The 10,429-nt window shown below is 48.5% G+C and overlaps 1 protein-coding gene across 1 annotated transcript; it reads left to right on the forward strand.

Moving 5' to 3' along the window:
* The first annotated feature begins 6,835 nt into the window (after nt 1-6,835).
* Nucleotides 6,836-9,892, forward strand: LOC135813493 (uncharacterized). The gene is made up of 3 exons (XM_065326586.1): nt 6,836-6,926; nt 7,124-8,089; nt 9,450-9,892. The coding sequence occupies exons 1-3, from the start codon at nt 6,836-6,838 to the stop codon at nt 9,755-9,757; spliced, it is 1,365 nt and encodes a 454-aa protein (XP_065182658.1). The 3' UTR covers nt 9,758-9,892.
* The last annotated feature ends 537 nt before the right edge of the window (nt 9,893-10,429 follow it).

The following is a 10,429-nucleotide window of genomic DNA, read 5'->3' on the forward strand; positions in this document are numbered from 1 at the left end:
CTTCAATGGATCCTTCTTTGTTGCTTCGACTATGAATCATTGAAATGTTTTTTTTGGCATTTGATAAGATTAGTTCAGTTCAGTACATGGGATGTTCTTTAGGTGAACTACTTGGGGTTGGGGTTTGAATGACGTCAGCATTGCTTCCCTCGGATGTTGTGTTGGACCGGCCTTGGAACTCTGCCAACCGGGTTATGGTTGTAGTCAGGAGCACTTGTGCGTCCTCGCCTTGTAACCATGGTAACATGCTGTCGAAGTCGATAACAACATGATTGTTATTGTTATGACTGGTATTAGATCAGGACGACATCCAGGAGTCCAGTGAGGAGGGATCGAAGAATACACGACTGACGTCAGGAGAAGTATAAAAAAAACTCCCCTAGCATAATGAGGGTCAGAACCAGGTTCAACACCCATAATTATTGTTCAGATGCCATGGTCCCAACGGACCGGGGCTCTACCAACCGTGGATGCAAGTAAGGTCACTGTTTCCGAACACGGCGTCCTCCACCTTGTTTCATGCTGTCAAACCAACAACATGTTATGACTGGTACATGGTAGGTCTACAGCTGCTACAAGTGCCAAGTACTTGAAGTACATGATCATTGTACATGTACTGTATGTAGCAGGAAAAGCTGCACCACATGCACAGTGAATCAAAACACTTCATATTTGTTTAAAAAGCTTTTGTTCTGCACACTTCTGTTTCATTCAGATTATCTTGTCCGCTATCGTTGCTACATAATCAGATTATGTCGGCGCGCAATGTGCACCCACTGATCCAGTGCATTTGCACTGCTTCCCTTGAGATGGGCGATTGGGCGTACACGATGACAATGATGAATTTTACTAGTAGAATAGAGTTGTCGCATCACTTTTTTTCAATTTCGAATGTGAGATCTCAATCATCTCACGGCCAAGATGGTGCTCCTCACGATGGAACGTGAGATTTCAAAGCGACAGAGGGCCCAATCGTGCACGGTGAAAAGGAAGCTTCGAAGCGATTCAACGCACGTTTTTTTCTCACTTTCGAAATTGAAAAAACGTGAAGCGTAAACTCTCTATTTATTATGTACACGATGTGTGTGTGTGTGTGTGTGTGTGTGTGTGTGTGTGTGTGTGTGTGTGTGCGTGTGCGTGTGCGTACGTGCGTGTGTATGCACGTGTGTGCGTGCGTGTGTGTGTGCGCAGGTGCGCAAAGTTGCACCCTTGCATCCACCCTCTTCAACATTCACTTCAATGATCATGATTAATTGTAATGGTAGAGGCTAGCTCACGTTGTCCGGACGCTGGAGTTGGCAGGAATTGTCGCAAGCTGGTCCAAGTCGGGGGAACGCACAGCCAAGTTCCGGTTGTCTGCAGCAAGATCGAGAGTGACGGAGTCGAGTCCCAGCTTGCCGATGACGCGGTGTGTGCAGCCACCACCGAATGCATGACGTCCGAGTTTATATTGTGTGCGCATAGCGATGGGGACTGACGTCGACGGTGACCGTCAGCATTAGAAAGACGAAAGCATGGCGGTGGGTCAAAGATCAACCGACATCATTTGATCCCGTTCAACTCGAGGGTGACCGCAAGACTGGCATGGTGGACGAGTTCCGTACCTCTGCAGCGTGCTGTCTGCTGATGGACTGGTGAATGCGGACCTCACTGCTCGCTTGGCACAAGCGTCTCGGCTGTTCTACGTTCTCAGACTCAGGTCTCCGATATTTCAGTGCGTAGATCTACGCCTCTCTGTCTACACCAAGCGACTGGTGTATCGTGCTACATGACTGTGTCATCCTTCCTGCTCTCAGATCCCTCTACCATTTTGTCAAGGCCGCGGATCATATTCGCCAGCGCAACACATTTCACCATTATAATCCTCGGCATCTCTCGTCTTGAGCAACGGGAGGAGAGGTAGTCGCCGGCCTCGCTGAGTGAGCTGGCAGGGGTGGACATCGACATGGCCGCGATGTTAGGAAGCACTGGTCGCGGTGGCTTGGTCATGGTGCGCTGCACGTAGGTACATGTAGGCGGGTACACAAGAGAGAGTTTGGAAGCTTTGTCACAACTCCGAGTTTCACGTATCTCTACGATCTGTAGGCGGGTACGTTTTTATTTGAATTCGCGGAACCAAACGGGCGGTGTCGCCCATGAAAGCGAATGGAAACAATAAATTATTGTAGAAAATAGCCTAACGTGATAGAAGGGTGTAGTATGAAGCAAAGAACGCTCAGTCAATGAATAACGTTACTAGAGCAAACACAGAGGAGGCGTTCAAAGGTCGATCTATGTAGTGTTCAGTAGTGGGTGCTACTGCTAGCAAGACAGGACGGGAGGCAGGCATGTTTGAACTGGTGGTAGATCTACTGGGTAATACCACGCACGTCGGACGGCAGGGTCACAGTTCCATAAAATGGACCCACGCGGCCGCGAGCGGTTTATTATTATTATTATTTGAGGGATTCCCCAAAGGCCGAAGCCTAAATCAAGGGGGTCCCCGAGCGTTGGATGGTCATGGCCGGCTTTGGAGGCAGATTTGGGCACCCAAGCTGCGTTGCACGGTTGTGTGAGTACTGTACTGGGACGCTCCAGAAGGGCTTGCAGTGCATTGCTTGAACGGATGAAGGAAACCCCAGTGCCAAAGCAGATGCGGTTCGGCAAGCTGCCGTGCAAACGCCCTCATCATGGTCCCAGAAGCGCTGGCGGGATGCTGTGTCCTCGAACCTTACCACCATCTCAGCATCTGCATAAAAATTAGTCTATCAGGAGTGGACTGGTACGATACAGCACAGGAGAGATCCACCAGGCTCTGCTGCTGTCGGCAGAAGGTCGAGAAGAAAGCCCCAGGCCCAGACATCCTGTGCTTCAACTTTCGCTAGCGCGGTGCGACCGGACGGAGTGTTCCGTCATCCTGGCGACCTCAAGCGGTATGCGCCATACTGTACTAGATGGCGAGTTTAGAGCCTCAGCGTGAGAAGACCATGCATCGCTGGTATTGCTACAGCGCTCCATGCCCATGGTTCCAGGTGTGTGTTACTTCTGGCAACCAGCATGCCGGAGTATGTGGTATGATGTGTGTGCGGGGAAAAAGTGAAAAAAACCAAAACGTAGGGATTCACTGGCCAGAAAAAGCCACTTCATAGCTGTGTGGTGTAAACCAGGCTGAATAGTGGCGGTCAATTCTTCAGCCTTGCAAGCTGTTGAATGGTGCAATCCCAGCACAAGTAATTAGTTGCTATGGCTTCTACTGTAGCATCGCTATCATCGCGAGGGAGGGAGGGAGGGAGGGAGGGAGGGAGGGAGGGAGGGAGGGAGGGAGGGAGAGAGAGAGAGAGAGAGAGAGAGAGAGAGAGAGCCTGAGAGCCTGAGCGTCAGTTGTACCGGTACAACCATCGAGTTCCTGCCCCCCCCCCCCCCCCTGACCGGTTGTTCAAGCGTTTTCGTCCTATGTGCATGTGGTCAGGTCGAGGGTGACGAGTGGTACCTAAACTCCAAAATTTGTAGTTAGAGCTAGATAGCGGAGGACTACTGCCTGGTACAGCAAGGTTAGTAGTTAGTACTTGAGAATAGGTACTAGGTCTGACTGCCCAGGTGGCAGGTGGGCTTTGAGTTTGACTGAGTGCATAGTCCAAGGTTACCTTGGCTTTACTTGAGTTCACGCACGGTGGTTCGGGGCAAGCCGGCGAGAATGCACTTAAGAGAACACTCTGGAGCTGGAGGACTTCTCTTTTGTACTTTGATTAATAGGTCGACAGATTTGGCAGCATTCCTTGCTTGAATTCTTGGCTCTTCGGCCATTCGATTTCAGATCGTGAGACGCGCTGTGTAAAACATGCGTACAATGCAGTGCGATCTTTCTCTGCAGGTCTTTGTGCGTGCTGGCTAGCCTCATGCTACGCCCGCTGAGTGAGCGGGTGCGCGCGGGAACACACACACACACACACACACATGCACACACACATACACACACCACGCGCACACACACACACACACCGTAAAGACTGACACACAGGCGCTAGGCAGTCAAGACTCTATCTCTGCTCAGCTACATGTAGCTCTAGCCTAGGCTAGTCTAGTCTCTCTAGTCTACAGAGATCCGCGTTCCTGTTGCTCTTGTCGCCAGGGCGAGCAGTTCTCGTCTGGTACTACAGCCAGTACACTGTACAGGCTACTACTAGTACTAGTACAGTAGTAGCTAGCTGTAGAGACTAGAGAGTAGAGTGTAGTTCAAAATAATGATGTGGTTGTAGGTCGCAAATGAAATAGACATGAGCCATATGTAGCAAACGACAGAAACGTGTTCCGCAGCTACAGACGAGACGTCGGCAGCTGAAAGCGCTACACTAACGTCTGTACTTAGTGAGTAACACTGTAGACCACACTGGTAGACTCAGTGGCGGGTTTACAGTCCATTCAGAAAAAAATGAACTTCTAGCTTTTGGCCATAAATGGGTCAAACGTTGAGTTTTTTTAGAATTTTTTTCTGCAATCCCATATGGAATCCTCTTCCAATTATGTTTCTGAAGTTTTTTTGTCCAAAAAGCAAGCCATAGCAAGAATAGGATTTCGGCCAGGTTTTGCCCCAAAAGCACTGAATTGGGAAAAACCATCAAAATCCAGGCCGTTTGACCCCGCCTGCAACAGTGCATTCTGCGGTTCGAACCCCAGTTCAGGCACCCTTTTTGGACCCTTTTTCAAATTTCAAAGTTCGCAGCACTGCACTGTGTACGATGAAATCACGAAAAATCGCCAAATACGGGAGCTCGCCAGAGCCAGGACCCATTTTTTTATGAATGGACTGTAGGGGGGGCGCGGGGGGCGCGCGCCCCCCCCTCAAAAATTTCGACCTAGGTTTCGAAAAATAATACAGGGCGCGCGCCGGGTCGAGCTAGACTAGGCTCGGGGCGCGCGCGCCGCGCGGCCTGAAAGTGAAACGATTGTCCAAAAGCAGTTGCACGGTGCTAGTACAGTACGAGTACACTGTACAGTCTACACAGACTACAGAGCTAGAGACAGAGTAGAGTCTACGTACAGTGAGCATGCACGGCTACAGTACAGAAACACGGTGACCTGACTGTGTACTGTTGTACAGTGTGATCCCTGCTGGGACGCGCTCGACGCGTCTTCAACGGTACAAACATCGAAGAAAAGTCTTCGATCGAGTCAACCAAAACACGATTCGAATGCCGAGGGCTCAGGCGATCATCCTCGTTCGAATCGTGTTTTGGTTGACTCGAAGGCTTTTCTTCGATGTCTCAGGGACATCCCAAAAGGCCAAGCTCTAGCCAGCAGAGCCTGGAATTTTTGTAAAGCGTTCCTGTGGCGGCGCAACTCCTGCTGCCGCTCCAACAGGAAACAGTGGGAGTGATGAAGTCGCTGTTATTCCAGACAATCCAGTTGAACTTTCGGAGCGGACTGACAGTCAAACTCCGCCAGACGTGGAAGAACCTGTTGTCAGCGAGCAGCCAGAACATAAAGAACAGCGCACAGTGACAAGTACCGCTGCCTATGTAAAGGATGCTTTGAGAGCGGTGAGAAATTGTTGGACTCGCATATTAAAACAAAAGAAAAAAGCAGTTGATTCGCTCACATAACGGCAAATTTGAAGTTTACAATGTACATTTGTTGCTGCGTGTACAGAAATACTGCTCGTGAGTCGTGGTGTGTGAGATTTACGGCTTGTTGTTGTTGTTTATTTTTACTTCACCAAATGAACAGACAGAGATGCCTTCTCACCTGCCCCGGCATAGGACAGGTTCTCACAGAATGATGAAGGGATGATATGCAAGGGAAAACAAGAAAATTAATGATAATAATAATAATAACTTTAAGACAGAAAGGACCAAAAGAAGAAAGGGAAAAATTTATATCAAGAACAATTTCATGGAGTCAGAAATAGAAAGACAATAATTTCATGGAGTCAAAGAATAGAAAGACAATCTCATCGAGTCAGGAACACGTGGTTGATTTTATAGACATGCATGCACAAATGATTGATAGATGAGAAGGTTGGAATTTATGGCAGATAATAAAAGTTTAACGAGGACAAAGTAAGTATATCAATGGCAGAAAGAGCTTTTCGGAAGGGACCAGGGACACGTATCACTCTAAAATCAGAGGGGAGAGCGTTCCAGAGAATGCTTCCCCAAAACATCATGCTCGATCGTACCGCAGGCCCACCGTGGGGACTTGAAGCAAGTTCGACACTTGTCCCCGTGTGGTGCGCTGATCCTCCGGAACAATCTCTGGGGCCGTTCGGGTGAATAACTGTTGAAGAAGGGGCTACAGGAGGAGCTTCTTGACATTGATTTTCAAAATGGCTGACCTGGGACAGTAGCATGATGTCATCTACCCCCACCCCATCCCGCCTTGATCCCGGCCGCAACCCCCCCTCAGCCAAATCCTGGACACGCCACTGAGACTGTAGAGTGTAGTAGTGCATCTCTCCTGCAGTTGCAGTACTCTTTATCAGTTTGTAGACCCTGCATGAAGTACTACAGTCTACAATCTGCAATCGTGTTGTGTAGATGAAGTCGAGATCCAGAAGGCAAAGGCAACGCACCCGAAGAATTTGCAACAAACTGTGCCGTCGAGGAGCGCATGGCTGGGCAGGAGGTCTGGCGGTTCACACCTTTTACTGAAGTCTTTGATCCGATTTGGGAACTGCAAACTGTAGACGACTTGAATCCGGGAATATCTGTCCGAACCAGCTTCACGCATGTGTGGTCGTGAACGGAGCACCAGCTGCTGAAAGTCACACCTGTCCCTGCACCCGAATAGTAGTGACGGAATACCGCGATTGTCCGATTGCCCAGCACTAGGCAGGCCCGGTGATACAGGTTCAGAGGAGATGGACGCGGAGAAGCTAATCAAGTTGTCTGAAGATGGGGCCAACGCTTCCACTTCTGACGGAGAAGACTTGCGGCACCGCCTTGGCAATGGTATGCCTGGTTCAGAAAGGGATAGTTTGCTGCAGGAAAACACAAAGCCAGGGTCGCTAAAAGAATGTAATTCTCAAAGCGATGAGGGCAATGGAGAAGGATTTTCCCGGGCAAAAGGCCTGAGTGCGTTCACCGCTAGCGGAATGATCATGGTGTCAATTGTGCTTCCTATATCAATGCCGTATGCCTTGGCACAGGCATCCTTGCCGGCCGGCGTAATGGCTATAGTCCTCGGAGCAACGGTTATGCTGTACATGGCTATGCTAGTGGGCAGATGCTGGGTGATTATGATGGAAACTTGGCCCGATCAGTACAGTCATTAGAAAGTGAGACGTGTTTTTTGTACCCTGCTATAGCCAAGGAGGCCGGTGGTCGTTTCTGGGAAATAGCTACTCTGATCTCAGTGGACTTCACAAACTTTGGAACTGCTGTCGTAATGCTTCTCGCTGCAGCATCAACAGCAGATGTGTTATTGCCTGATCACTTCTCTGTCAGAGTGTGGGCAGTGTTAGGGGCAATTATTCTTCTGCCTTTGGTCTGTTTCGGCACTATGATGGATGCATGGTGGCTGGGAACATCGGGCGTGCCAGTAACAACCTCTGCGTCACTCACTATGCTTCTTGCGGTGATTCTGAGCAAAGTATACCCTGAAAACACAATGTCACCTCCCGGCTCACAAATAGTCAGTAATGCGACCACGATGATATTTCAAACGAACATGACGTCATCTCCCTGGACGATGACATCATCACCAATAGAATCAACAGTATCTACTATTCCGTTCCAGGAGAGCGGCAGTAACATCACGTTCGCGTCATTCTGGATTGGTCTGTCCACGATAGTATTTGCCATGTCGCCGATGTCCGTCACACCCACAGTGCAACACGACATGCGCAAGCCGGAACACTACACACGCGCCGTCTTCCCTGCGTTCACCAATTCCATTCTGATGTGCTTGTCTATCGGCGTGGTTGGCGTGGAGGCTTTCGGCCAACACTCCCATCCAAACACACTCAGCAGCGTGCGGTGTCGCAGCTCCCCAACAGTGCAGGTCGTCCTCAAGGTTAGCTCTGTGCTAAATTGTATATACAGCCTGAGTTACGCACTGTTGTCACTGCTACCACTTTCACAACATCTGGAGGAGGCACTGAATCTACCTGCAAGTAAGTCAGCAAGGCATTAGAACGATGTACGAAATAGAGATACGCTAGAGTATCCAGGATAAAACATGCCATGGGAAATACTAACTGCAGGTAACATGATGTTCATGACCGACTTCACTCTTTCTGAGGATCTTCCAGTGTCCATTGCATTATACATGTAGCTACACCACTCACGTGACCTCGAAGTCAACAATACTAGTATACAGTACAGCCATGATTGTACAGTTGTCAGCTCTTCCACTGCCCACTGGTGCACTACATGTAGATTGGGGTGAATAGTGTTCTGACTAGATATATCGCATGCGTATAATATTGGGTGTTGGCAACAATGAACAATCCATCAGTAAACTAGTTACCAATGAACACTGTTGAGCGGGAATACATGTAGGTCGCGTAATGTTTATATAATACCATGTGGGTGTTTTTGTAGATGACGACAGGAGCAAGAGAACCTTCCCAAGCCACCGTTAGACATGTTTAACTATTACTTAGGGGCCAGGATATGGCCAAGGATCGTACAAGTAACGTGAAAAGGTTGTTGGTGTATTGAGTACACTACCACGTTCGTGAGGTGTAATATAGCTGGGCGTATCAACCATGCCACGGGCCGGGGGGGGGGGGGGGGATGGTGCAAAGAAAACTGAAGTATTGGGGAACAGGTGGTCTTTGTGTGCACAGGTCAAATTGTATCTGTGTATTTGTAGGCTGCGGTATTGCCGGAGTCTCGTATTGCCTTGGTATACAGACAAGGCTGAGGTGATCTTATTATAGTCAATCATATTACGGGTACATAGTTTTGTGCTTTTGCTTTGGGTTCACATACACTGTACATGTCACACTGTACATGCACATACACTGTACATGCACATACACTGTACTATTTGTTTTGCTTTTGAAATCGTTTTTGGTTTTCATTTGACAATCCATGCGTATTTCCTGAGTTATGCATCATCTTTGACTTTGTATTGGTTGCGTTTACCCTGCCCCTGGAAATGACTGCTAGGGACTTCAGTGATCGCCAAACACAGGTTTAATACTGTGCATGTATATACAGTACTGTACAATCACTCAATCTGCGGACAGCATGCTGTTTCGTTCTTTTTGAACTCATCAGCGCAGCACAGAGAAAATGAGGCCGAACCTGATAGCAATGGAAATAAAAATTTCCAATCAGGCCCGAACGTACCTTGCCAGAGTGCTCAAACTGACAAGTCAGTGAGCTCTGCATAATGCAAACTGTACTGTACAATCATGTAATACTCTTTTTGACGAGTGCATGACTGTGTTTTCAAGTCTCAACTAAATACATGTACATGTATACCTATCTTCCTTTCCCGTATTTCTTTCTTGTGCACTGTAGAAGTTGGCTTCAAGCACATCCTGGCTCGTGCAAGCACCTTAGTGCTTACTCTTGCTATGGGCTTGGCTCTGCCTGAGTTCCACAAGTATGCCGCGTTGATTGGTGCATCGTCAATGGCGCTCAACAACTTCATCTTTCCTCCACTGTTCTACTACTGGATTGTGAAGAAAGCTACCGGTGCCACCTTGCACCGTGCTCAGATAGGTTTCTTTCTATTTGTGCTGGTCGTTGGTGCAATTACTGGACTGGCTGGGACCTATGCTGCAATGAGGAATATTATTGTGAATACAAGACCCCCTACATGTTAGTTCCGTGTAGCAAGATGTGGAAGTCCTGCACACAGGCATGGGCTCTGAACTTCACACCCTCCCTGCCCTGAGGCCTGGTATAGGAAAGTAGGCATCTCGTTAAAATTCTCGCCTTCAAATAAATCTCGGGAAGGACTATAGAGGACTTTCCATTACATCACCTTTTTGGCGCCTTCCCGGTGTCCACCCAAAGATCACCCATAAGACAAGTCCGTGTCCTACGGTAAAATGTGCTTGGGTGGCAAAAAGAGAATCAAATGTGTTGTTCGGTGTACGGTTGAAAATGATGTTGCAGGCCGTCGCAGTGGTGAAGCACTTTTGCTTTTCTTTGATGTGGTGAATAGTTTCGGTAAGTCGCGAGGATTACTAGCCGTAGTTACTCTACTGTTTATTCCAGCCTTGAAGAGGCGTTGCCGCGAGAAGATTGACAGAATCCGTGGGCCCAGTACATTGATCCATATTTACCTATGGACGAAGACCTTTCAGCCAATCCCCCTACGTTGGGTATCCAGGCCTCTCTAAATATTTAGTGAATGTCCCCAGCACATATGCAAAGGACTCTCTAAAGTCTTACAATAGCCCTGATGGATACAAATGCATGTGTCTCATTGCTGGCTGAGTTGGCACATTATCGTGTCTTGCCCAATCGAAGGAAGAAACAACAAATGTCAA

Source organism: Sycon ciliatum, chromosome 4 (genome assembly GCF_964019385.1).
Source record: "Sycon ciliatum chromosome 4, ocSycCili1.1, whole genome shotgun sequence".
NCBI classification, from domain to species: domain Eukaryota; kingdom Metazoa; phylum Porifera; class Calcarea; order Leucosolenida; family Sycettidae; genus Sycon; species Sycon ciliatum.